The sequence below is a fragment of the Canis lupus genome, chromosome 32 (assembly GCF_048164855.1).
Source record: "Canis lupus baileyi chromosome 32, mCanLup2.hap1, whole genome shotgun sequence".
Lineage (NCBI taxonomy): Eukaryota > Metazoa > Chordata > Mammalia > Carnivora > Canidae > Canis > Canis lupus.
The window spans coordinates 32,666,925-32,694,468 of NC_132869.1; the positions used below are offsets into that span (position 1 = coordinate 32,666,925).

Here is a 27,544-nt window from a genome sequence, read left to right on the forward strand (position 1 = left end):
CTAATCCCCCACAATACAATCCTTTCTCCAAATAGCAGCAGATGGGATCTCCTCAAACATATAAACACATTTTGCTACTTTTAAGCCCTGGATGCCTCTCTAGGCAATTCCTCTTGGAATAAAATCTGTGGTCCTTGTCACAGCCTGAGACCTCCCTTCCTTCCACTATGAATTTAAGTCTACCACTTTCTTTCTTACTCACCGTGTCTGTCACACTAGCCTCCTTGGTGCTCCTTGAACACTCATAAGCCCATTTCTATGCCCAGGTCTTTGCACTAGTATTTTCCTCTGCATGAAATACCTTTGCACTAGTATTTTCCTCTGCATGAAATACGCCTGGTTGGCTCAGTCTGGAGAGCATGCGTCTCTTGATCTAGGGGTGGTGAGTTTGATCCTGAAGTTCGGGGTAGAGTTTACTTTAAAATAGGTAAATAGGGCAGCCCGGGTGGCTCAGCGGTTTAGCGCCTGCCTTCAGCCCGGGGTATGATCCTGGGGACCCAGGATCGAGTCCCACATCGAGCTCTCTCCATGGAGCCTGCTTCACCCTCTGCCTCTGTCTCTGCCTCTCTCTCTCTGTCTCTGTGTAATAAATACATTAAAAAAATTTTTAAAAATAGGTAAATAAAAATAGCGGTTTTAAAGGGGGAGAAAAAAAAGAAATGCCTTCCACCTCACTCTTTTTGTGGCTCTGTCTCATCTTTCAGGTCTCAGCTGAAATATCCATGTATTTGCATATATTGTGAAATAATTACCACCGTAGGTTTAATTAACATCCACCATCTCGGGATCCCTGGGTGGCACAGCGGTTCAGCGCCTGCCTTTGGCCCAGGGCCTGATCCTGGAGACCCGGGATTGAATCCTACGTCGGGCTCCTGGTGCATGGAGCCTGCTTCTCCCTCTGCCTATGTCTCTGCCTCTCTCTCTCTCTCTGACTATCATAAAAAAAAAAAAAAGAAACACTATATAAAAAAAAAAAAAATCCACCATCTCATATAGACCCAATAAAAACAAAAGAAAACAAATTTCTCCCTGTGATGAGAACTCTACTCTCTTAATATCTTCTCTATATACCATAACAGCGGTACTAACTATAGTTATCATTGTTGTACATTATATGCTAGTACTTATTTATCATATAGCTGGAAGTTTGTACCTTTTAACTACTTTCCCCAACCTCCCTTCTCCCGTCCCACCCTTACTGTCTCTTGAATCTATATCTGCCCCTACAATCCTCATAACCACTGGCCTGGTTCAGGCTCCATCACCTCCAACCTAGATTTTCTGTAACAACTTCCCACCCAGGGGGCTGCCCCGTCTCTAGTGCTCTTGTCACCATTCTTCATACAGCAGTCATAAAATGAGGTTTTAAAATAAAAATCGTGTCCACCCTGCTTTGATGCTTCAATGGCCCCCTGCTACTTGCAGGAAGAATTTTACATACCTGAGGTCAGCATTCAAGGTCCATAGTGCTCTAGCTTCTGCGGGCTCCTCGGTAGTACCTTTCTGAGCCTCTTCTGCCTCCCCACCCACCCCTGCTACACACGACTGCACAAATGTGCCTACAGTTCCCCTAGCAAGTCACGCTGTTCTATCAGTTCTGCTTTTGTGAGATGTCCATCCTAATGGAATACAACTCAGTCACTCCAGCCCTTCTTGTGAGGAGCTCTCACCACACGCTGTACACTCATCAGAGCCCTTCTAAAGACTTGTCCGCCTTCCTACTGGCTCTGCAGCCCTCCAAGGCAGGGCCTGGATCCTGTGTGCCTACTCATACAATGCTGCCAAAATATTTAGTAGAGAGCACAGCCTCTGGAGTCAGGTGAGGTTTGATTCCTTCCACTACCTCTCACCAATCAAGGGACCTGAAACAGGTCTAAGCCTCGGATTCAAGATCTGTTCAATGAAGATAACAATAGTATCTATCTCATGGGTCATTTATCCACTTTTGTGAAGTTTTTTATTATTTTATTTTATTTATTTATTTATTTATTTTTAATTTTTATTTATTTATGATAGTCACAGAGAGAGAGAGAGAGAGAGAGAGGCAGAGACACAGGCAGAGGGAGAAGCAGGCTCCATGCACCGGGAGCCCAACGTGGGACTCGATCCCGGGTCTCCAGGATCGCGCCCTGGGCCAAAGGCAGGCGCCAAACCGCTGCGCCACCCAGGGATCCCCTATTTTTTTTTTTTTATTTATTCATGAGAGATACAGATTGAGAGGAGAGGCAGAGACATAGGCTCCCTCGCAGGGAGCCTGATGCAGGACTCGATCCTGGATCCGGGGACCACGACCTGAGCCAAAGGCAGGTGTCCAACCGCTGAGCCATCCAGGCATCCCACTTTTGTGAAGTTTAAATGAGATACATGTGAGGAGTTTAGTACAGTGAACAGATGACAGAGGCTCCCTAAATTCTTTTGAGTGAATAGATAAATGCCAGGATAAAGTATTGGAAGGCACCCAACTTCAAAGGCCCTCAATAAGTTTTGTTGACTAAGTGATGTACATGCAAAACAGACTCCATCACCTCCACAAACAAATGTTCAATGACTTCCCATTGCTCCGAGGTTAAAATATAGTCCTCTCAACAAAGCCCTCAAGGCCCTGTCTACACTGAACTCTACTTCTCCAGCCTGGCTGCCCTACACTCACACTACTGTTTCATGCCTCTTTGCCATGGCTCATACTCTCCCCTCTGCCTACAATGCCTGTCTTGCCCCTTTGTCCTGATTTTGGTGCTTTTCCTATGTACATTTACCTTCACATTTAATATATGGTTTTCTCATCTGTTTACATACATGCCTTTCTCTTCTGATAGAGGACAGGGACTCTGAGCCTTGCCATTATCTTTCAGCCATTAGTGTAAAGCCTGACAAACAATTAAGGCGAATAAAATATTTGTGTTGGATGAATGCATGTGGTGTGGAGGCAACAACTAGAGGGCTGGCATGGGCTGGATGGGGAAACTGATGCCAAAGTGGCTATCAGTGGCTTATTCTCAAAAGTGGTGGAACTTGCTGGATATGAAAACTGACCTTACCCCACCCCAACCATGAGCTGCTTCTGTGCCACAACATGAATTCCTCAGGGTCTTTGGTCTCCTGTAGATGGAATCTGACTTTCCAGATAAAGGATCTTCTGAGTCCTCAGGCATGAGGTGCCCAGCTCTGGACAGGGAGTAAACCACCAGGGATAAACCACATTGAAGGAATAAAACCTTGTGGTAGCTGCAAGAGGTTGCCACATACATTGACTTTCTCAGATCCCTAGGCTGGATTTTCCTCATCCTTTAAGATGAAGGAACCCAGGCCCAGGCATAAAGAAAAAGTATGCTCCTATCTTCCTCCCCCTTGGGCCAAGGCTACCCTTTTCCATATAGGGCTGTAAGTGGCTTGGGGACCTGAGGGCTAGTAGAAGGCAATGAAAGGGGAACTTGGCCAACTGTGCAGCTGCTGCTATAGCAGCCAGAGCCAAAGGAGGTCACCATTGATCCCACTTAGACTTCTTTCTGCTGAAGCAAGCTTGGGTAGAGTTGGCTAGGCGCGCAGAAGGAAGGGTTGGGGTGGGCAGGAATGGTGCTGGAGGCTGGGATGTAGCCACTTCCTGTCTCTGGGCCTCTGTTTCTCCAAGTGTAAAATGAAGGCGCACGGTGTAACACTCACCCCAGCAAGGCTGTTGAGGCTGGAGGATCACCGCTGGATGGGGGTGGGAGGTGGAGGGTGACCTTCCGATATAGGAACCAGGGAGAACAGCTCTGAGCAATGTCCAACGAGGGCAAGACAACACTGCATTTTGGGACCCCTTGAGAAGCAGCGGTAGACCGCCCCGCCCCCCGCAAGGGACCTCGGAAGTCCAGACTCCCAGCCCCAAGTCTTCCCGTTACCCGACTCTCGGGACCGGACGCGAGGTCCAGGCCCGGCCCTTCGAGGAGGTTCCTGGAAGAGGAGGACCAGGTCGTCGCCACTGCCCCGGCGTCGGGGAAGAAAGAGGAGGAGCCTCTCGGTGCCCCCGTCTCTGGGCCGCCCAGGACGGCGCGGGCTAGTCGGGCAACCTCAGCCCTCCAGGGTCTGCAAACCTCAAAGGCGCAAGCCGCCGGCGCCTCGGGCGCTCGCCGGTCCTGCGGCACCCGGGCCCGCCCCCGGGCCCCGCCCGCGTCCCTCTCGTCCGCCTCTGGCCGGAAGCCCCCTCCCCCTCCCTCCGCCCTGTCCCCGCACCCTCTGTCTCCTCCCAGTCCCTCTCCCCGGGCGGGTCGGGGAAACCTCTCTCCGCCCCGTCCCTCCCCCTTCCTCCGTGCGGGCTCCTGGGTCCAGTCCCCAAACCCACGCCCGGCCCCGCCCCGGCCCCGCCCCGCCCCCGCCCCCACAGGCCCCGCCCCCGCATCACACAGGCCCCGCCCCTCGTTTCCCGCCCGGGCCCCGCCCAGACTCGCCCCGCCCGGGCCCCGCCCACACACAGGCCCCGCCCCCTCGTTTCCCGCCCCGGCCCCGGGCCTCCCAGCGCCGCTACTCCCCTCCCCGGGCCCCGCCCCTTGGCCCCCGGAAGCCTCTCCCCGCCCCCAACCCCGCCCCCCCGAAGTTTCTTGGGCCCCCGGCGGCCCGCGGGACAGAGCGCAGAGAGCCGCCGCCCGGCTGCTGTGGATGGAGGTGGCGGAACCCGCGCGGCGCGGGGAGTGAGCGGCGGAGCGGCGGGGCTTGAGCGGACTCGCGATGGAGGAGGAGGTGAGGGCCGGGCCGGGCCGGGCGGGGGTCCGGGGCTGGGGTCTTCGGGCCCCTCACTTTTGTTGAGGTCGCAGGCTCAGGCCCCTGTTCCAACCAGCCTCCCTCTCTCCGGACTCCGGACACCCACCCCCACCCCCACCCCCACCCCTCCCCGGGCAGAGCCTAGGCAGGAGGAGCAGGGGCCGGGGTAGGGTTCCGCGGCCCGCACTTCGCAGACCCAGCCTCCTCCGTTCTGTCTTTGGCTTCGCTCACCCACTGTGGGCATCGCGGTGGTTATTGTTCCCATTGGATTGACGGAGACACTGAGGCGCTGGTCAGTTAACGACTTGCTGGAAGTGGCTTGGGTTACTGGCCTCGAACCCGGTTACGGTTCACACCCCGTGCTGGCCAGGTCTGATCCTGGGGGGGTGGTCTGTTGGTTTTGGAGTCCCTGTCTCAAGATTCCTTGACCGTGTTCAGAAGTTGCCTTTCTCTCCCCTCTGTAAGTACCTGTGACCCTCTTTCCCCTGCTCTCTCCCTTGCCCCAGAGTCAGGCCCACATAGGGGCTGATCCAGGCCCGCGCCTTCCCCACGTCCTTGGGAGGGCCAACTCCCTGGAGCAGCTGGGAGACTGGAGCAGCAGTGAGGCCTCTTGATCTGTCCTCTTCCCCCTCAGGACCCTCTTAGTCTGGAGTAGGGTCAGGCACTCATGACCCCCTTAACCCTTCACTTGTAAACTCAGTTCTCCCAGCAGCCCCATCATAGAAGCACACAATGTGAGCACTTAATGTATACCTGTGGAATGAATAAATTAGAGCCAGGACCTGCGGAGTCTCAAGGACTGCTTCTTGTCCCCTGAGGGGCTCTCAGCTTTTGCCCCTCCCAGCTCTAGGGAAGGGGATGTGTAGGCCGGGAAGGGTGGAGAGGAAAGATGAAGCTTTCACTCTTGGGGCAACCCTGGCCGGCTGGGGAGCCCTTGGTGGACCACATTGAATCTCCATCAGTTATACCTCCCCATTCCCCCGGGGCCACTGTTTGTCAGGGTTCCCTCTAGGCCAGGCCCTGCATTTCTGTGGGATGGTAGATAAGTCACTTCCCCTCTCAGCCTGCATTTCCTCTTCTATGAAATATAGGGCTTGGCCTCCTCTCCAGGTCTTGTGTGATTGTGTCCCCTTCCCTCAGAGTGGGTGGAAGTAGGGGGCAAAGTTAGGCCACTATGATTTGCTGTGGTTTCTTGCTGACAGGGGTGGGGCTGCCCTCCCCCATTCCAGGCCCCTGCTGAGGGTTGGACTGTCTGGTTGTGGCCCCTCCCCTTCTCCCAGAGGATGTGGGACAGGATTACTCCATCTCCTGATCTGTTCTGGCCCCCAATTAAGGGAAGTTCTCCTGGGGCCTCCTGGGCCGATGGTTTGTCTCGTGGTCAGCCCAGCCCAGCCCTGTACTCGCTCTGGTTCTGAGTTTCTAATATTGCCATTTACTGACTCCCAGATGCCAAGAGCTCCCCACATACCTGAGCCATCTAAGGTCTTGGTCACCTCCTCCCCTCATAGTCAGGGGCTCCCTATCTCCTACCTCCCCTTAGGCATTCCTAATTCTCTTCCTCCCATTTCTTCTAATCACTTCTTTTTTCTGTAAGTCTCAGTGCCCATCTTTGTTTCTCTAAACCACCTCTTAGATCATAGTCACCTGCTCTGCCCCATGACCTCAGGCTGGCCTCATCACCCTATTCCCACATAGCTGTTTTTACTCTCCCCCTAGCTTAGAGCTTCCTTCTGGTGCCCCAGCTACCCTGGTGCCAAGCCCCTTGAGCGTCAGTTGCCTCCTCTATGCAATAGCTTGGTAGTCCTCGTCAGTCTGAGGCTTACTGAAGAATTGTGGGTCTGGGCACTGGGCATTTGTGCCTTTGAGTTCTCAGGGCCTCAGTTTCCTCATCCATAAAATCGGAGAGGTGGGCAATCCACAAACGTGATGATACACATGCAAAAGTTTTTAAAACTGCAGATGTCGTGGGATATTGTTTTTGCCACTGGAGTAAGGTTGAAAAGCCCAAACCAAGGCTTTCTTTCCTGTCTCTGCCCTGGGGTTCTCTCCTTGCCCCCCTTTCCCTCTCACAGTCATGACTTTCCTTGGCTCAGCCTCTAGTGGCTCCGGGCTGCCCATTTGCCCATATCCCTCTAGAGAGAGGCAGGGCAGTGTCCTGTCCCAGCCCTGGTTTTGTGACCTTGAGCTAATCTCTTGCCCTTTCTGGGCTATAGTTTTTTATTCGATAGTGAAGGGGTTGAGTATAGGGTCTTTGATACCTTTTGTGGCCTTCCTTTTCCTGTGGGTCACCCCAAGCCCTTACTACCAGGGAGCTAGGGCTGAGGTTTCCCTTTGGGTAGGTCCTGTGTTCCCCCCAAAAGGCTGGAGCCTGCACAGGCAAGGGATGCCCTCCCCACCTCCACACTGAGGACTTTTCTTGTGCAGGATCTATGCTGCCCCCCATCAGACTGGAAGTTGCTTCTGGGTAGAGAGTGTATGCTTCCTCTTTGTTTGCCCCATCCCAGCCTTTGACCCAGTGGGTTCTTAGCGGGGTCTGGTCAGTACATAATTGGGTTTAGTTAAAGGGCAAAGGTCCTAAGCTACCTGTGATGTGAGGTGCCAGCAAGGTCTCTTCTACTTGTCTCTATCTGTCTGTCATGGCCTGTCTTGTGGCTTTCCACCTGTTCCCTTCTGTGCAGAGGGTTAGGGTGACTGGCATCTCTTTCTTAAAGGAATGACCCAGAGATCCCCCCCACCTCAGACAAAGTGGAGCCTGGCTGGTATTCAGGGGTGCCTCAGAAGCTGCTCACAGTGGGCAGGGGAAGGTCTGAGTGAGGATGGGTAGGAAGAGAGAGGGTGAAACAGGAAGAGCAGTGGTCAGCTGGTCAATAAGAAGAGAGGAGGCTGAGAAACTGGGCTGAGCAAGACAAAACCTTCCCTGTGAGCCCTGCCAGGGGGAGGGACCACTTATTAAAACTTACTGGGGCATAGCCAGGCCCCCTGGTGGGAGTGTCTGAGGGGCAGAGAGAGGGCCAGGGTAGAGGGTGGCAGGCAAGCGGGATTCTGGTCTTCAGCCAGGCCTCCCTTTTGGGAGGCTGATTCCTGACAAGGAGACCTTGCCCTGGGCTTTGGTTCACGCTACCTCCAGCCCCTCGGTTGTCACTCCCCTCTATCCCCCAAGTGACTTCTTGTCTCAGTGCCGTCCTGTTGCCACCCATCCCTAAAGGCCTTGGACTTGCTTCTTTCGCTGACTCAGTCATAGTATTCACTGGGCGCCGCTCTGCTACACCCCATGAGAGGACAGTGGTTAAGGCACAAGCTTCCAGTCTTGCCCCTCGGGAACTTCCAGCTGACAGGAAGTTTTCACAGGTCAGACAGTGGGTAAAGCAGGCAGGGGAGGTCACAAAGGGAGGGAGTTCAGAAAGGGGTGTGAGATCCCATGGGGTGGTGGGTGGGCCCCTGCAAAGCAGGAGGCAAGTTTGGAGCTCAGCAGTGGGAAACCAGGCAGGAGCTTCATGGTCTGCAGTCTCTACTGCTTTGTTCCAGAGAGACTGAGAATCAGCAGACCTAGGAAGTGGCCAACAGCATTGTAGTTGCTGATGGAGGGGTGTGAAGTGTGGCATGGGGTTATACATCTCCCACTTCTTCCTCCTAGCACTGGGCGTGGGCCAGCCTGCAGGGTTCACTGAGGGGGATGAGGCCCCTGCTGGTCATTTAGCTAATGGGGGCTGAACACAGGGTCTCTGGTATTGTGAGTGGTACATGATAGGACGTGAGAGGGTTGAAGCGTGCTGAAGTCCCCTCTTTCTCTGGTCAGGGTGGCTCATAACTGGCCTGTAGACAAGTCTCCCACTTCTTCATTCTTCCATCCAGGAAGACCCTTTGGGACCATCTCACTTTGCCATTCCATCTGCCTTCTACAAGTTTCAGAGAGATGATGAGAGGCATGCCACATTCCTGGAGCTCCTGGGGTGACGAAGCCCAGCAGCTAAGCCCAGAAAGGATTTCTCCTGAATTCTGAACCAGGCCCAGGGAAAGGCTCCCTGATTGCCAGAGAGGATGCCAATGACAACAACAGTGATAATGATAGCTACCATTTCCTAAGTTTAGGGTATTCTAGGCACTGCTTTATATGCCATATTTTTATTCAACAAACATTTATTGAGCACCTACTGTATGCCAGATGCTATCAAGGCATTGGGGATATTGCAATAAACAAAAATCCTTGCCCTCGTGGAGTTAAAATCCTTGCAACTTCTGTTATATCTTCATTTCACAGATGAAGGAACTAAGGCTTAGAGAGGTTAAGTGGCTTGTCTCTGGTCTGTGTGACTGGGGCTTCAAAGCTGACTCAACCACCAGAGTGTGCAGTTCAGAGGGGTGGGGCCACAGTGAGAACCAGGCTGGGGCTCCCCTGCCATGATAGAGAGCAAGGAGGCAGTGCCCTGCCCAGCCCCCAACAGCTCACCACACTTCTGCCCGGGCTTGTCCTTCCAAGGGCAGCTGTGGCCACAGGGTATCCCTGGGGAGAGGCGTGCTCCTTTTAACTGGGGCCCCTTTTTTGAACTTTATGTAAATTATAAAGTAGTCAAAATTAGTCAGTGCTAATTTCCTTCTAGCATCCTCTAGATTTGACAGGCTCTTGACCTTCTCTCTTCTACCCTCCCCTTCACACTCACTGCTGTGGGCCCCAGTCACTGAAGCAAAGTGGTTAGCAAATTGGTGTATTTTTATTTTCCTTTCACAGATGTTTCTTGAACATCCATTATGTGTAAAGGAACAGTGCTAGGGGCTGGGGACAAGAGATAAATATGATCCCATCTGATAGGCATGTACCTGACACCCAGCAGATAAATTGAGGGCCACAAGATGTCAGTGGCTGGCCTGGAGGCTCCAGGGTGGCTGCCCATGTCCAAAAAGAGGGTTCAAGTTTATCTCCTGTACCAGCCTGAGGTTGAAGGCAGAGTCCTTGGAGCCCTTACTGGATGGATGGCCACCCCCCGAAACCCTGGCCTATAGTGGTGCTAAGAACATAGGGCCTCCTACTTTGGGCCAGGAAACGGGCTGCAGACAGGGTTCTCCTGAAGGGCAGGGGTGGAGAGACAGATTGCCACCACGTGCCTTCTTCCTCCCATCCTTCTGCTCCTGCCTGAATGTCCTCTCCCCTGGGATGCCTTCCTGGGCCACTCAGACCTGAGCCAGGTCCCCACTGTCCTCTTTCACTCCTTCACGCCCCCTTCACTGTTCCCTTCATAGCATTTCATGCTTGTTAATGTATTTATGCCTGGTGTTTGTTTGGCTCCTTCTTCCCTGCATTGCCAGCTCTATGAGGACAGAGACACGTTAATTTGATTCTTCTCTGCTTATTCCAGCACCTGTGATGCTGTAGGTGCTCAGTATAGCCTTTCCTTGACTAGTTAAATGAATCCACGAGAGACAGAGTGGAGCTGAAAGAACACGGGATTTGAGACCTGGCTTGAGTTCTGGATTTGTCCCTCTCTCTGTGTGACTCTGGCAAGTCATCTCCTCTTTGAGCTTCAGCTTGCTGTACCCTGTGGATAACGATGCTACTGCCTCAGAGAGTAGTTATATGGGTTAGGTGGGATGATGTGTGTGCAACGTAATCTGGTAGCTCAGTACTGACGTGCCTGTTGCTGTTATTCTTGTTGCTACCCTTATGACTGTTCTTTCTGATACTGGATTAAGAATCCCTGTTGTGGGGGTTTTGGGGAAGCTCATGTGGGAAGATATGAAGAGGTACCCAGCAGAAGGATACATCCCTTGTGTGGCCATTAGACTGTGGGGCCCCATGGCAGCAGCCCTCATGGCATGTCCTGATGCTATCTTACAGGGTGTGAAGGAAGGGGGAGAGAAGCCTCGGGGAGCGCGGATGGCGGACAAAGCTGGCTGGATCAAGAAGAGCAGCGGTGGCCTCTTGGGGCTTTGGAAAGACCGGTATCTGCTCCTCTGTCAGGCCCAGCTGCTGGTCTATGAGAATGAGGTAAAGACCCACCTGGCCGTGTGGTTGGGGGTGCTGGGGCAGGGGGCAAAGGAATGGTGGCCAGGAGGATCCCATAACTGGCCCTAGAAGACCTGCTGCACTTTTGACATACTGTGTAACTGGATTTGGTTCCAGACCTGACTCCCTGGGCGATTCCCTGATCTTCTCTGGGTCTCTGTGGTAGGAGGACAATACCTGTAGGTGCAAGTCTAGGGCTCTGGAAGGAGGGATTCTTTGAAGTGTATGTGTACAGAGATGTGCTTGTCTCCTCAGTGTATGTCCGTTCTGTAACTCCTTGTCACGGGGCTAGATGCCTTATAAATGAATGTTTCGGAAAACTAAAGCTTGTCCCATTCAGCAATGAGAGTAGAAATAAAACTGCACTCATGCTTGTCTGGGGCTCTTACATATCTCTCGTATAAGGCTCAGAGTAGTCCCATGAGAGTGTCATCATGTCCCAGAGGAAGATACTGAGGCCCAAGGGGGCTAAATGACTGCATCTCAGTGAATGAAGAAGTTGGGACCAAAACCAAATCCAGTGCTCTTTTCACCCATAGATTCTGGCAAGTAAATTCTAAACCTTATTTTCGGTGGAAATCCTCTAAAGCATGTTGAATATTCTCTGCCTTCCTCAAGAGAAGGTGTTGGACTAAAAGTGCGTCTTTACCTGGTAGCTCAGAGTCACCTATCATCAGACTATTCCGGACTGCAGACTGTACTTTTCAGCTTTTCTTTTTGCTTTTATGTCAAGTGCCAGTTGCCACTTTGGCTGTCCTTGTGCCTGTCCTGGTCCTCACGGCTTCCCACTTCAGTCTTGTGCCCCTTCTCATTTCAGTAGGCTCCGAACTTAACCAAGGATGTTAAAATTGTGTGTTAAGACTTGAAAGAGCTCTGGGTGAAGATCTGAGGAGGAGAGGTGGCTTTTGCATGTAGATGCTGTTTGTGTTCTGGGACTGAGGCCATCAGAAGGCCCATCTGTGGAAAATGGGCTGTCACTGTGTGCCTTTGACAGATGGAAGAACTGGCCTGGAGGCAGAAGAAGAGGGATCCTTCCTCCTCCCCACCATCCTTTCTCAGCATCCCTCAGGTTATCTTGGCAAACTCCTAACTGTCCCAGGCCAAGAAAGGTGGGGCAACCTGTTCTGACTGTTTAGAGGAACTGCCTTTGAGAAGCACCTTGCCTTTCCTGCCCAAGTCTCCAGGCTCATGGAGTTGGGGTGTCAGAGAAGCAGCTGGAGTAGGATGAGGCAATGAAATGTGCAAACAGCACCCCCCTCCCCACGATGTTCTATACTGCTGCTGTCACCAAATTAGGACGTGCTGTAACGGCAGGAGGGGGATTTTTTTTTTTTTTTTTATAAATAAAGGCAGTTGTCACAGCTTCCTTCGGTCCCAGCTGCCTTAAGAGTTGAGTGACAAGCCCCCAAGCTGTCAGCCTGTCAGGCACTGCCAGACTTGTCCTGGTCCCTCTCTTCACATCTGGCCACAAACTGGGAAGCAGGAAGGATTTCACATCCCATAAACACGAAACATCTAAATTATGCTTTTAAAAAAAAGTCACTATTAAAAACCTCAGTGCAATTTCAAGAACTTCACACTTGGGGGTAGGGAAGGTTGGCCCAGGAGCAGGAATTGAGAAATGCTTATTAGTTCAATTCCTCTTTCTGATGTAAGGAACTAGGCGAGTGCAAATGGCTCTTGGCTGTTTCTTCGCTGTCAGTGAGGCTGACATTCCACAAATGCTGCCCCCGCCCAGTACTGCTGGTTTATCCGTTTTTGTGAGCTGCAGAAGGGCCAGATGATTCAGCCTCTCCGGTGGAGAGGAAGCCCAGGTCAGGCAACCCTAGTGAGCCGGGTGGTGGGGGATGGACTGACTTTTCGTTCCCAGACAGAGGAGGGTATGTTTGGGCCAGTAGTTGTCCAGTTGAGGGAGGCCTGTGCGCTTGGCACAGGTGAACTGCTCTCTCTGGGACCAGGCATCCTTCCCCAGGCAGCTTCCTTTCTCTGGATGCAGGTAGGAGGGGACATCTTGGAGCCTCACACTGGGGTCAGGCCTTCATTCCAGCAAACAAGTCCTACGTGTGCCCCTCTTGAGGGCTACCTTTCCTAGGGCGCTGTAGGGGGACAGAAGGGAGAGCAGACAACATGCAGCACAGGGCAGGGAGAGATGCCTGGCAGGGAGGTAGGACTGTTCTTCCCATGGCAGGATGGCCCCAGCACCTCATACAGTGCCTGTGCCTGGCAGGTGCTTTGTGGATGGGGAACCTCAGAGGAGACCGAGCACCAAGGCTCAGGCTTGGGGGTGTGGTAGGAGAGCTTCTGGGAGCAGGTGATCTTACTAGCCCTTGTGTGGAATGAAGGAACTTGGAAAGGATTGGAGACTAGGGGTTGGAAAAAGATGCTTGGAAGCAAAAGTGGGCACAGACATTTAACTGAACCTGGATGGGAAGGATCAGGCCATCCTGGCCATCCATCTGTTCCCTTCCCCTGAGGGCCCAAACAGAGAGCGGGTTAACAATTATTGCCCTTGGCTATACAGTCATCTCCCTTGAAAAATACTGATGCCTGGGCTCCATCCCACAGAGGTCCTGATGAAACTGGTCTGAGATGTTGCCTGGGCATTAGGGTTTTTAAAGTTCCCAGGTGCTATCAAGGTTGAGAACCTCTGTTCTACAGAACATACATCAGAATAACCTGAAGTGCTTGTTCATTGTCAGATTGTTAGGCCCATTCTCCCTGTAGTTATGATTCAGGAGAGATGAGGCCTGAGAATTTGCATTTCTAACAAGTTCGCAGGTGGTGCTACTGCTGGCCCAAGTACCACACTTGGAGGACTGATACAGAGCTACCTGTTGGCTAAGACCTTGATCACCAAGCCCCTAACTGTGGCTGGGAGGAGTGTTGTGCGCTAGAAAGAGCTCTGGCCTGGGAGGCAGGAAGTAGGTTTGCATTTGGCCCTGCCCCTTATATTTGTGTCTGTGCCCCTTGGGCAAATCAGTCTACCACCAGGCCTCATTCTCTTCCTGTATACAGTGAAGCGAATACAGAGGCTCTAGGCTTTCAGAGTGACTGAGAGGCTCAGGAGAATCAGAGATGCAAAAGTGCTTGCTAAGTGTCAGGAGTTCTTAACATATGCAGATTATCATGGAGGGAAATCACGGCATTTCCTCTGCAAACAACTGAGTCACTGCCTCTCGGATATTCCACCAAAAACTGCAGAGCACCAACGTAGTCCCTGGTGGGTGCTCTTGCTGGCTCTTTGAGTGATGTCCAATAGCAAGCATGTCCTTAATTTGTTGGCCAGCCTCTGGGGCAGCTCTCTCCTCCAACCCCCACCTCCAAGACACAGTGTCCCTGGACACTCAAGAGTGAGAATGTAGCACACTGAGAAATCGTCCCAGCTGGGTCTCCCCTGGAAGAGGAAGGAATTGACCCAGGCAGCTTGCTAGAAAGGCACCTGGTAGGTAGAGCCCACATGGAGAAGATACTCCAGTGCCAGGGCTGGCGGGCAGGAGGGCAGCTCAGCCAGGGTCCAGGGCTGGCCCAGAAGAGGCTGGCCACTGGTTTTCTTAATGATGGGGCCTCAGGATAGCAGGCTACCCTGCTATCCTGAGGGGATTGCTTTTTTTTTTTTTTTTTTTTTTTTTTCTGAGGGGATTGCTTTTGAAGGAACCCTTGCCCTCTCCATTTTGCAGGCCAAGGAAAGTGGCCTCTCCACCTAGCCAGGGGTTGGTGGAGGAAGATGCCAAGTCAGTTCAGGATCATTGTGGTAAAAGCAGGGCAGGCAGCCCAAGTGTGCCTGGTTCACACTTCCCTCTGTGGCCCTGCGTAGAAAGTCTTTTCTTTGTTTTTCTCATTTTGTGACACCCTGCTCCCTCTTCCAGGCTACCTCTTCCACAAATCTCTGCCTGGCCTCTTGGCCTGCATGGACTCCCAGGTTTTCCTAAGTCTCTCCAGCTTCCCCTGTGTCCTCCTTTGGCCTTAGGCATTTGAGTCAACCCTGCTACCCACCTCCGGGCTGGGTGCCCCATTTCTCATGTGGATGCTAAGCCTTAAGGGCATCCCTCCAATCAGCATGGACAACACCATCTACTTGCTGGGGGGTCCAAATACCACATCTTTTGGTGATTGATTGGCAGCCCAAGGTTGCCTTCCGACCGAGTGATGCCTTCACTAACTGATATCGGAGTCTGAGGTGGGGCCTGGGTGTTTGAGGGTCTGGGTGTGTCTGGCTCTCACCAATCCATGTCCCCTCTATCTCCCTCCCCAGGACGAGCAGAAGTGTGTGGAGACAGTGGAGTTGGGCAGCTATGAGAAGTGCCAGGACCTTCGTGCCCTCCTCAAGCGGAAACACCGCTTTATCCTGCAGCGATCCCCAGGGAACAAGGTAGGGCTATGCCCACTGCTGTCTGACCTCCCTCCAGGCCTTGGTTGGTTTGGGAAGATCACCCCTCTCTCTAAGGCAGGTCAGGCCCCTGGATATAGCCTCTGGAGGGTCTCTGGAGTGTGGCTGAGGTTCAGACCCAGGGGCTGTCTCAGGTTGGACCTTTTGCTCATTTTGGCCTGGAGTCTCCCCAACCCCTAGTTGATAGAAGATGCATTTAGGGCTCTGCTGAGAAATCTGGTCCCCTCTTCCCATCCAGGCTCTGGGGCCTCCTTCCCAGGCTGTAGTTGGGGGTGGGGCCCTTTGCCTGCCCCCACACCCTGGACACATGAGGTGCAGGCCTGAGACAGCAAAGTGGGAGAATGAGCCCTTCTGCCCACCAGGCCTGCAGTAAGTACCCTGATATCATCTGGGGCAGAGGGGAGGCTGTGACCTCCGCTTCATCTCAGGCCTTCGTGGGTGGGCCACCCTTTCTGCCTACATTCTGGACTCAGTGCTCAGACCTGCAGCCCCCACCTTTCCTCCCTTTGCACACTCCCTTCGTGGCTGAAGCTGGAGAAGGTCTCTTGCCTGGGAGGTTCTTCCCCTGGGACATGCTGTGTGTGTGTAGATGATGTTTGCTGTTTGCACCACATTTCTCTGGCAGGGATTCTGGGTGGGTGTTGATGCATGGTATAGTTTCACAGATGTCAGGAAGGAGTTCAGATTTGGGGCTGGCGGGCGCAGCACCTCTTCAGCTCGCTCCCATCTGCAGCTGGGCCCTGCCTCACCCCAGCCCCTGCACGTCACGCAGAGCCTCACAGAGTGAGTCTGAGTCACAGAGGCTGGGGGTTGGGGAGCATCTGGTCTGGGCCTGCTGGAGACCATTCTGTTCTCCCCCAGCTTTAAGGGCCAGGAGCCTAAGTCTTCTGATCCCCAGGGCTCTGGGCCCCAGAGGAGGCTGTGATGTGTAACTCACTAACCCTTTGTCCAGCTGCACAGCGGGTGGGGCACAGAGGCAACTGGAGCTCTGAGAGTTGGGGGATGAGTCCAGGTTTGTGGTGTTGAGACAGTTCATGGGGCTAGACCCAGGTTCCACTTGACCTCTGCAGCTCAGGGCTCTCCAGAAGAGGAGAGCCATATTTTGTCTTTCAGTTCCGTTAGCCCCCTCCCTGCTCTAGAGACCTACTTTCCTCCCCGAGCAGGCACTGTCCGTTGGGTGTATGTGTGTGTGATATGCAGAGCACGTTATGTGTGGTCTGGCACGTGTGTGAACCTCTTTATATGCAGGTGAGTGTTCACCTGACCGTGGATCTGTCGGGGTCTCTGTGTCTCTGAGTGAGCTTCTGTGATGTGGAGGGGATAGGGCTGTGCTGCTCTGTCCTCTGCCAGTGCTGTTCTGTGGGCTGCCCCCTTCCCCAGCTCTGCCGATCAGCTGATGGTGGGCTTGGGTGAGTTGGGCCCAGCTCAGGGTGGGCTCTTACCTTCAGAGAGGTCTGTTTGTGCAGCTGCATTCTTAGCTGCTTTGGCCTACACCCTCCCTCCTTCCACCCTCCTATCCTGCCAAGAGTTGAAGTCTGCTCCCGGTGACTCTGGGAACAGGATGATAAGTTGGGGAGATGGGGCTATGGAGCAAGTAGTGGGGGCTGAGGATGGTGGGGGGACAGCACATCCTGTTCCACTCCCCCTGACTCTCACCGCCTGAGGAACTGCTATGGGGAGCACAGCTCTCCAGAAGTCAGATAGCGGACGGCCCAGAGCACCATGGCCCCGCATCCTCTCACCCTCCTTTCCTATCACCCTGGGTGTTCCCCACCCTCAGGGAGGCCGCCTGCCGGCCAGGAGGTCACATGACCCTGGCTGTCTGGTCCTGAGGCCTTTTTTTTTTCCCCCTCTAATCAAATAAACAAAGACTCCAGTGTCTTGCATGGCCCTCTCCCCCTGCCTCCCATCCCCACGCCCTTGCCATGAGGTCACAGGCGGACGCTGCCAGGAAGCAGGGTGGCCTAGCTGGGCCTTGCTGCCCTGCTGGTCTCGGCCAGTTTGGCCCGTTCCTCTTTCCTGCTCCCTCTCTCCCCCTCCCACTTTTTTCCTCCCTGCCATCCTGTCCTCCCTCCTTTCCCAGGCCATGTGGGCCTATTCTGTGGCCAGTCCCGTTAGCTGTGAGACTCCTAGCAGCGCCTGTGCCCCTTAGGCTTCTTGGAAGGGCTGGAGAGGGATGTGTGCGGCCTGTGGCTCTTCGGGACACAGGGCTGGGGGAGGAGCAAAAGGAACAACTTCTTGGGGTTCCACTTGAACCCTTCTGGTCCCCCTTGCAGAATGCCTGGCTCATTCAGCCAGGACAACAAGGTTCCTTAGAGTGGGACTGGGTCCCATTTAACTATGTATTCCCTCTCCTGGGGGATCCCTTTGGCTAGTATGTAGGTCTTCCTGAGGCCTTCTCCCTCACAGGGAGCAGAAGAGAACAGAGCCCCAGAGCCTGCCTCAGGGAAGCTGGCCAGTGAGGAAGGACTGCAGCTTGGGTTGGGCACAGTGGTTCTGATCTTGTCCTGTTGAGGCCCTGGGGAGTGAATAGGCCTGTATGTTGGGGTTGGTGGGACTAGAACTCTTTTAGCTTGACTCCCACCCAGGCCAGTGCCCCTTCTCTGCCCTATGCGTGTTTCATCTGTGGCTGAGTTCAAGTGTGTGGCTCTGCAGCTCCCCGGCATGCTAAATCCTGCATTAAGCAGGGGCCCCACCATCTCGAGGCCTGAGAAGGAGCAGCAGCTGGGCTCCAAGGGGCTGGCCCCGGGGCCGCCTTTCTGGCAGCCCCATCACAGGGTTGGGTGGGCCCTTGCAGAGCCTGGATGTAGCCACTGGCCCTCCCTGAGCCCCCGATAGCCCTGGTGGCTGGACTAAGAGGCAGTTGCCAAGGTGCCCTGGGGCTTCTGACTTAACTGCAGATCTGCTGCCAGGATCGAATTTATCCTGGTCATGCAAATGAGCATTTGGCTGTGCCTGGCATGGGGAGGTGGGTGGGACCCAGGGCCCTGTATGAGGAGGAGGAGGCGGCAGCCAGGAGGAAGTTATATAACGAGGATGCTGCGGGGGCCAGGCGGACTGTGGGGTTACATAACGTTGAGGGTGGCAGGAGGGAAGGCGCTATCTAACACCACAGCAGGGGGATGGGCAGGCTGGCAATCCGCCCAACAAAGAACTAGGGCATCTTGAGGTCAGAGTGGGCAGTGGCCCAAAAACGGGGCAAGGGAGGGAACTGTGGGCCAGTTCATTCATTTTTTTGGCTCATTCATACAGCAACTATTTGCTGAATACCTACTATGTGGCCCTGGCTTTAGTCATGTTTAATTCCCTTGGCATTGCTTTGGGAAGGCATGATCCCTTTATCCAGATGAGGAAACTGGGACTGTTTTGTCAGAAGGAAGGCAATGGTGATAATTCTTGTTACTGAGCACTTACTCTGTTCCCAGCTCCAGATTCAACACTTTATTTTTATTTATTTTTTTTAAGATTTTATTCATTTGAGACTGAGAGATACAGAAAGAGAGAAAGAGAGAGAGAGAGAGAGAGAGAGAGAGAGAGACTATGAGCAGGGGGACAGGTAGAGAGAGGGAAAAGCTGAGCTAGGAGCCTGACATGGGGCTCAGTCCCAGGACCCAGAGATCATGACCTGAGCCGATGGCAGATGCTCAACCATCTGAGCCATCCAGGTGCTCCGATTCAGTACTTTAGATATACATCTTATCTTCACAGCTCCATGGGGCAGGTTGTAGTGGTCTTGGCCTTTTACAGATGAAGGAACTGAAGCCCAAGGTCAGCCAGCTGTAAGCGACATTCTGCTAATATGTCCACCAAGCAGAGTGGCCCTTCAGTTTATGTGGCCTTGCTACTTCTACCATTTCCTTCCTGACTTGGGGCCTGGCAGGGAGAGGGCTCTCTGAACAGCCTTCTGATTCTTTTCTTTTTTTTTTTTTTTATGATTTAAATTTTTTTTTTTTTAATTTTTAAGTAATCTCTATAGCCAATGTGGGCCTCAAACCCACAACCCCGAGATCAAGAGAAAAATGCTCCACCGACTGAGCCAGCCAGATGTCCCTCTCTGATTCTTTTTTTTTTTTTTTTTTTTTTTTTTTTAATTTTATTTATTTATTCATGATAGTCACAGAGAGAGAGAGAGAGAGAGGCAGAGACACAGGCAGAGGGAGAAGCAGGCTCCATGCACCGGGAGCCCGACGTGGGACCCGATCCCGGGTCCCCAGGATCGCGCCCTGGGCCAAAGGCAGGCGCCAAACCGCTGCGCCACCCAGGGATCCCCTCCCTCTCTGATTCTAATGTAGATGCTGGGAGCTCCTGCCTGAGATGAGAACCCTGGTGTGGGGTGAGGTGTAGAGTCAGGTGTCATGGGATTACTTTAGGTCACCTTGGCCAAGTCTCATCCCATCTGTGAGCCTCTGTTTCCTCATCTCTATGATGAGGGAATTGGAATTGACCCCCAGTGCCCTTTCTCTTGTATAGTCTATGATTCAAGGCCAGAAAGGAGACCCTAGGACTTTTTCACTTGGGCAAGGCTGAGTGGGGGACCCCAGGGAAGCTGCATTTGGCCCTGGTTCCATGGGGTTTTCACGGATGAACACCCTCCCTACCTTTCACCTCTGTCATGGTACTAAGCCTGGTGTGCATGTAGACTGGGACAACTCCTATTTTATGGAGAAAACAGGCAGCTCGTCTAGGGAAATCACATGGAGTAGACCAGATAGTGGCTTTTTGTACAGGGCAAAACAGATTCGAATCCAAATCTCTGGTAGCATCATGTTGACACCCAACCCCTTCTCTGCTGGATCCATCTCCTCCCCTTCCCTGAAGCCCCATGTCTGTCTGTTGTGGAGGTCATTTCAGTTTGCTCCTGGCCAGATGTGCCAGGGCAGACTTTGGGATCTGGGATAGGAATCTTCCTTAAGACCCCACATGTGAATTTTGTTAAACATCTGCCATCCATCCCATCCATGCCCCCTGTAGGTCAGCGACATCAAATTTCAAGCAACCAGTGGGGAGGAGAAGGAATCCTGGATCAAAGCCCTCAATGAAGGGATCAACCGAGGCAAGAACAAGGCTTTCGATGAGGTGCGATGCAGTCCTGTGGATGGCTCCATGTCCTCTTTCCCACTTATGTGTGATCTCAGAGAGGATCCTGCCCAGCCCACTTCACACAACTCTTTGATTATGTCACTGCTACAAATACTATTGTTACCTCACCTAATACTTACAACACACCCCTCAGAGCAGATGATAGTGTACCCATTTTAAGGATGAAGAAACTGAGGTGTCAGGAAATTAAAGAATTTCTTTTAAATTAAAAAATGAGTAAGTAGAATTTAGTGGTAGCCATGCATCCTTTCTAACCCAGCCTCAGCTGAAAACAGCAGGCAGGACGAGGCTGGAGGTGTCTGGGGGACTGAGCTGAGACCTTTCAGTTTGGCTGTCAAATTCAGGCCAGGCTGACTCTGGCCCTGGGCCTTCCCATCTGTCAGCAATGACCAGCAGCTGCCTGTACTGTGGTGTGACCTGTGGCAACAGTGGCTGTGATCAGGCTTGAGGTAGTCAGGGTGTTCCATGGGGCCAGATCTCCTAGGGAGGATTTGTCTTTGACATCATGGATTCGTAGCTATTTGGGCTAAAGTGGACCTAGGGGCCACCTAAGCTGACCCCTTGGATTGCAGAAGACTGAGACCTAAGGGAAAGAATCTTCCCAAGCAAGTCTCTCTTAACACTCAGGTCTCCTGACTCACAGCCATGGTTCCTATAACATGTTTTATGAGACTGTGTTATGCTCAGCTCTTCACTAGCTGGAGAAAATGTCCCCGTTTCGGTGGTGAGGGGTGATGGGACATAGCATGGGTATTGGAGGCCAGTCTTGGTGGAGCAGTCAGGAAGGAAGACTATTGAACCTCGCCCCAGCCCCCACCCGGGGTGGGCCTGACCTTGAGCCTCACCTAAGGGTTAAAGAGTCTTAGCCATACTCTCCATCAAGGACAGGCTTCAGAGTCTGGATTTCCCATGTGAATCCTACTTACTCTGGCTTCCCAGCTACTCCTACCTGTCTTTCCTTACATCAGAGAGGATATGCTGTCTTCTAGATACCCTAGCCCAGAGGGTTATCTTTCCCGGGCTATCCCAAAGGGACCTGGGAAAGTGACTGGGGCTGTTTTCTGGAAGCCAGACACCAGGGGATCATGGGCTGCTTTCTCCCTGTTCCCCCAGCTAAGCATAACAGCAGCCTTGGGCTGCTTGTGTATATTTGCAGTAGACTGAAGGGCAAGGGCTCGTAGCCCGTATCCAGGCAGAAAGACTGAGGCAGAGAGGATGGCTCCAGAGAGGGAGAGCCGCAGACTGCAGAGAGATGACAGGCAGTGTAGGGACAGGAAGAAAAGCAGAGGTCCAGACACACAGATGCCTCCAGGAGAAGACCAGTGGTGGGGCCCTGACCCTCTAATGGAAAGATATAGGTGTAGACCCAGCCTCTGAGTCGGGTTAATGCCTGGGCATTTCTTCCTCTCCCTGGTGGGCACTGACCTCATTCCTTCTGCCCAGGTAAAAGTGGACAAGAGCTGTGCCCTGGAGCATGTGACACGGGACCGGGTGCGTGGGGGTCAGCGGCGCCGGCCACCTACAAGAGTCCACCTGAAGGAGGTAAGAATTTGCCCCAAGACGTCAGTTAAGCCGGGGATCCCAGCTCCTCAGGGTGGCAGCCAAACTTGGGGCCACCTTTTCCCAAGGACTCGGAGTTGGGCCTTCCTGCGTGGTATACAGGGTGTTTGTGTGTTATATGTGTCTGGGGTGTAGATAGGCCTGCTTTGCTTGTTGAGTCTGCACACTGGCCTTATCCAGAGTTGGGACCTGAAGGAAACTGAGACCCTGAGGCTAGCCCCCCTGCCTCTCAGAGCTCAGCTTCCACCTGGAGAAAAGACCTGTCTACAGACTGCTCCAAGCAGAGTGGTGTGTAACTTCTGTACAGGGAGGGGGTCTGAGAGGCCAGGCAGGAGAGACCACAGAAGGGCCATTGGCCTTGGGTCGGCCCTTGAAGGATGTGGAGGGTTTCCATTGGCAGACTTGATGTGAGGGAGCTCCCTGGTGGAGGGAATGACCTGAGCTGAGGCAGGAGAATTTAGGGTATACCGAGTCCCTTTGACCAGGAGATGGGTCTGGGAAGGTGGATTGAGGGGAGGAGACTGGGCAGGCCTTAAATGCTGGAGCTGAGGACAGAATGGATGGGAGGATGTGACCCAGAGGTCAGTTTGAGCCCCAGGGTATGGTGGGCTGGGTTGAAGAAGGGAAAGGCAGGGAGCCATGAAGAAGAGGGAGGAGGTAGGTCCTCCAGACTCCAAGAGGGGACAGTGGGAGAGACACTGGGCTTGTCACAGAATACAGGGCTAGAGGAGACAGACCAGACGGTGGGAGAGGGTTGTCCACAGGTGCCTCCAAGCCTGTCGATTGGGTGAATGGAGTGCCTGGGCACAGGGAATTTGGAAGAAGTTATGGGCAGGGTAGGGGTAAGGGAGGAGCCCTTTTGCAGACCAGTGTTACTGACGGGAGTGGGGGAAAGATTTTGGAGGCCAGGAAAGAACCTCCACAAATGCTACATTTCGGGGAGTGGGGGCCAGGCAGCAGAGAGCCAAAGATGAGGAAGCCACAGAGGCAAGCAGCACATCCAGAGGGAGAGAAGGGCACAGGACATGGGGCTTATCAGCTAGGTTGGCAGCCACAAGATACAAAGCAGGAGTGGGGAAAGGGGCAGGTGGTGACATTTACTGCATCAGTTTTCTCAGAGAAGGTGGCTTAGATTTGTCAAGGGCCGCAGAGCTGGGGGTGCCAGAGGAAAGGGACCAAGGTCACTGGAGAGTTTGTTTTTGAAATGAGACAGGCTGTTTGCGCCTGTCAGCTAAGGGAATAAAGCCTGTAGAAGGAAAGACTGACATAGCCAGAGAGAAAGGGAATGCCTGAGGGGAGGGCTAGGTGTTGGGGGAGGGCCAGCCTTGGACAGAAAAACCCTCAGAAGAATTTGGGGAGGGACTCATGTCCCAGTGACTAAGTGAGGATATGTGTTGGTCAGATCACCTGTGTGCATGGTGAAAGGGGGTGGGAGTCCTAGCCAAGACCTCCATCCAGAGGGACCTTGGCAGAGGCCTCCTGCCCAGTCCTGCTCCAGGGCCTCTGAGGCTCACTGGGAGGGTCTCCATGACCATGGGGCTGCTGGGTGTCCCCATGAGTCCCTGGGAGGGGTGGGGCAGCTGCCTACTTGGTACAGCTGTCCGCCCTTGGCAGTCAGCTGTGGTCTGGGGCCACCTCTGACGGCATGAGGAGAGTAGGAACTGGCCGCAGAACAGCTGGGCAGCCAAAGGCTGCAGAGATCTGGGCAGGAGGGCTGGTGGTGAGGCTGGCAGATCAGACAGCAGTCTCCGGGGGTAGGGGGGTGGAGAAGCAGACGTGAGTGGGCTCCAGACAACTCAGGAGACCGTGTTCGAGTCCTGGTCCCACTGGCCCCCTGGGTGGGTGGTTGCACAGATGGGATCCTCCCAAGGCCAGACAGCCAGAAAGAGGTCAGAAATGGAGCTGGAGGGCAGCCTGGGTGCCTCAGCAGTTTAGCGCCGCCTTCGGCCCAGGGCCTGATCCTAGAGACCCGGGATCGAGTCCCACGTCAGGCTCCCTGCATGGAGCCTGCTTCTCCCTCTGCCTATGTCTCTGCCTCTCTCTCTCTCTCATGAATAAATAAAATATTTTTAAAAAGAAAAAAGAAAAAGAAATGGAGCTGGAACCGTGTCCCCTGCTGCCCAGGCCAGTATCATTGCCATTAAAAAGCAGTCTCTTTCACAGGCTGGGACACCAAGAGGACTAGGCTCTGACTTCCAGGCTTGTGACCTCCAAAACAGGGAGTTCTACAGTGAGGGAGAGGAGAGGATTCATCAGAGAACCCCTTTATCTTCTAATCACATGGCCCTGGAAGCCAGGGCCGAGAGTAGGGGGCTGGGGGCGTGGGCAGCCTTGATGGGACGGCTTGAGTACCCTGGTGGGTGGGCACTGACTCAAATGCCAGTCATCCAAGATGACGCCCATATGCTGTCCCCCGCCAGGTAGCCAATGCAGCTTCTGATGGGCTTTTGCGCCTGGACCTCGAAGTTCCAGACAGTGGGCCTCCGGTGTTTGTCCCCAGCAATGATGTCAGTGCAGCCCAGCCCCGGGAGATTCTCAGGCCCCCTGTGCCTCCTACCAAGCCTTCCTCAGCACCGGAGACGACCAGCCTTGGTGACAGCATGGAGACCCCTGCTGGGGAGAGAGCCCCATCTCCTGCCTCAGCAAGCTCGGAGTCCTGCTCTGGGAGCCGAGAGGACTCAGAGACTCCAGTGCAGGAGGACAGTGGCTCTGAGCAGCCCCCCAGCAGGGTCCTGCCTGACAAACTGAAAGTTAGCTGGGAGAGTGCCAGCCCCAAGGAGCCCCCCGACTTTGAGAGTACAGAACTCCAGGTGCCCCGCTCTGAAACTCCTGAGGCTGTGCCCAAGGAGGGTGGGAAGCCCCCTACACCACCACCCAAGATCTTATCAGAGAAACTGAGAGCTTCCATGAGTGGGATGGGGACTTCTGGGCCAGCCCAGATTCCTGAGGCCTCTGAGACCTCTGCCCCAGCCCCAGCACGGATCTCAGTAAATGGCATGGATGACAGTCCTGAGCCAGTCAAGCCACCTCAGGCCTCGAGCGTCCTAGAAACTCCCTCAAAGGATGTAACAACACCCACAACACTGCCCCACTGGAACCTGCCATCTCATTTCCATCCCCGCTGCTCCTCCCTGGGGGACCTGCTTGGGGAAGGCCCCCGGCGTCCACGGCAGCCTGGAGAACGGCTGTATCGGGCCCAGCTGGAGGTGAAGGTGGCCTCAGAACAGACGGAGAAACTGTTGAACAAGGTGTTGGACAGTGAGCCGGCCTCTGGAGGCACTGAGGCATTGCTCAGCCAGGCTGTGGAGCAGCTAAGGCAGGCCAACCAAGTCCTACAGGAAATGAGAGATCTAGGAGAGCTGAGCCAGGAAGCACCTGGGCTACAGGAGAAGCGGAAGGAGCTGGTGACCCTCTACAGGAGAAGTGCACCCTAGGACCTGCTGGGCAGGGCATGGTCCCTCCTAGCCGGCCCCGTCCATCATAGCCCAGCCCTGCCAAGAAACATGCTTCTGCTCAGGCTGCAGAAGGGCCATCAGGCATGTTGGGGGTATGGCCAGGGCCTGCAGAGATTCCTGGTATCCTTCCTGCCCCACCCTGGCCAGTGGTGCCAGGTGCCATCCAAGGCCACTCTCTGGCTGTCTGGCCCAGCCTCTGGGCTTGGACTGGGAGCACAGACTTGGTTGCTTGCATGGTTGTTCTGAACTGCCCCAGGGCTTTAGCACGGCACTTGGGGTGTCTGGGGGTGACATCTCTGCTTTCCACTCCCAGTAGTTTACATTCCTGACTTCTGAATAGAGCACAGCTGAGCCCCCACCCTGCAGCTCCCACGTCCAGATGTTCCCGGGCAGAGAGCCTTATGGCAGAGGCAGCTTCGAGCCATAACAAACCCTCTCCACCCGCCTACTACAAGTAGCTGCCAGGGCCTTAGGTCCAAGCTGTAGGTTCTTCCCTCAGCTGAGTGAGACCTGGAATCCAGCTAGGGCCTGTGAAGGCAGGTGGGAGGCAGCTGGGTGAGAAAGCCATTTGATGTGTGGTTCTTCTCTGGGCCTGTTCCCTATTCATCAGGCCTTCCCCTCTGGCGAGCTATGACTGGAGGACTCCAGGGTAGAGGAGGAACTCGAATAGTCTCCTAATAGTCTCTACCCCTGGACAAGCCTATGTCCAGCCTTGCACATTTCCTGTAGAGGTGAACCTGAGAATGGCTCTGATGTCAACATCAGAAAATCCTGTATATACTTCATTATAAATCAACCTTCAGAAGAGAAACCACCTCAAAACTTCTGTGCCTCCCCAGATGGGATTTATATCTGGGCCTCTGGTTCCTCCTCAACCCAAACAGGTCCAATACCCCAATCATTTCTTTGATTGGTGATGGGGGGTATGAAATAACTACCCTTTCCTCTCTTCTCACACCCCTCTGGCTCAGGCCCCAGATGGACTGCTCCTCCTGAACTTCCTAGGGGCATTTTCTTCTGTCCCTTTCCTGGTCCATGCCTGCAGCCTGAGCCTCTCTCTATCCGGCCTGCCCCCCCTACAATTGTCCCTGGCTCTCCGTCTAGGTGCAGAGGCCCTGAGGGCCACAGCCACCCTCCCTGGGGCCTGTGGGAGTAGGAGCAGCTTCTGACAGGTCTGCTCAGGGGGTTTCTGCATGCGCACTTTTATTTACTGAGAGAGGAGAGGGGAGGTCACAGCTGCATGCCCCGGCCTTTCTGTCCACTGCCCCATCACCAGTCGTGCCCACTGAGACCTGCCAGTGTGGGTCAATGCCTTCTTTACTGTACTTCTACTTTGTTCTTGAGGGTAGTGGCCAGGGGTCAAGAGGGGTAAATATCCATTCTGCAGCCTGTCCTGGGCAGGGTGGAGGTAAACAGTAATGTCCTGACTCATGAGCCCCCACTGACCTCCTCAAACTACACTCTGCAGACAAACTAGGTTCCCATGTCACAGTCTGCCTGTCCGTCTGCCTTCAGTATAAGAGCAAGAATGTCATCAGGTGCTCACGTCACATGGCCCCCTGCAGTGTTTTCTTGGGGAACAGCTTTCCCCCACTAGCAGCCTGGGCTGGCTGGGGCTTTAGCCATGTCACCTGTTTCCAGGGACTAGAGTCTCAGTTTCCTTCTCTGATAAGTGGCCAAAATGAGCAAGTAGCTCTGGGGCCACCTCAGTGACCTATGCCATTGGTTCCTATGGGGTCCCCATGCCTTGGTGGCCTGTGGCCCAAGGGGAAGGATAGAAAGATTGGGAATATGCAGGGGCTGCCTTGCCTGCCTCCTTGAGGAGGTTGGCCTTCCATGTCTTCTGTTATGAAGCGCCTTTCTTGAAGTTTGGCAATAAATCCCTTTTTATGGAACTTCTCTGCTGCAAGCCTGTTTGTTGGTGTGGGGATGGGCTCCCTGGCCTCAAGGAAGCAGAAGGTAGGTGGTGGTTGGTGAGTGGCATCACCAGTCCTTCAAGCTTCATTCTAGGGCTCACCTCCTATAGGCTGGGCTTCATCTTTGCTAAACTCAGCCAGGCTCTCTAATTTTACTCCCTCCCCACCCCCGCCTACATTATTTCTACAGGCTGGGAGCTAAGTGTCATAAGAAACAATGCTTTTCAATTTTCAGAGACGATTTGGAAATGATTTAAAACAGAACGATTGCAAGAATAAGAACAGTACGAAGAACACCCATGCTCTTTCAGACTGACCCACTGGGTTATCTTTTGAGTGCTTTCGGTCTTTAACATGTATAATTTTTTCCCAAATCACTGGGGAGTTCGTT

The 27,544-nt window shown here is 53.7% G+C and overlaps 1 protein-coding gene across 1 annotated transcript; it reads left to right on the forward strand.

Annotated features, from left to right (window-relative positions):
* Positions 1 to 4,557: 4,557 nt before the first annotated feature.
* On the forward strand, positions 4,558 to 27,132 carry PLEKHO2 (pleckstrin homology domain containing O2). Its single transcript, XM_072809124.1, has 6 exons — positions 4,558 to 4,716; positions 10,568 to 10,717; positions 14,988 to 15,104; positions 20,094 to 20,198; positions 21,666 to 21,764; positions 24,203 to 27,132. The coding sequence occupies exons 1-6, from the start codon at positions 4,705 to 4,707 to the stop codon at positions 25,214 to 25,216; spliced, it is 1,497 nt and encodes a 498-aa protein (XP_072665225.1). The 5' UTR covers positions 4,558 to 4,704; the 3' UTR covers positions 25,217 to 27,132.
* The last annotated feature ends 412 nt before the right edge of the window (positions 27,133 to 27,544 follow it).

What these genes read in the sequence shown, in the direction of transcription:
- PLEKHO2 (XM_072809124.1), top strand. An exon ending in TGCTGGTCTATGAGAATGAG is followed by an intron (nt 10,718 to 14,987) that starts GTAAAGACCCAC and finishes CTCCCTCCCCAG; the next exon opens with GACGAGCAGAAGTGTGTGGA. An exon ending in AGAACAAGGCTTTCGATGAG is followed by an intron (nt 20,199 to 21,665) that starts GTGCGATGCAGT and finishes CCTTCTGCCCAG; the next exon opens with GTAAAAGTGGACAAGAGCTG.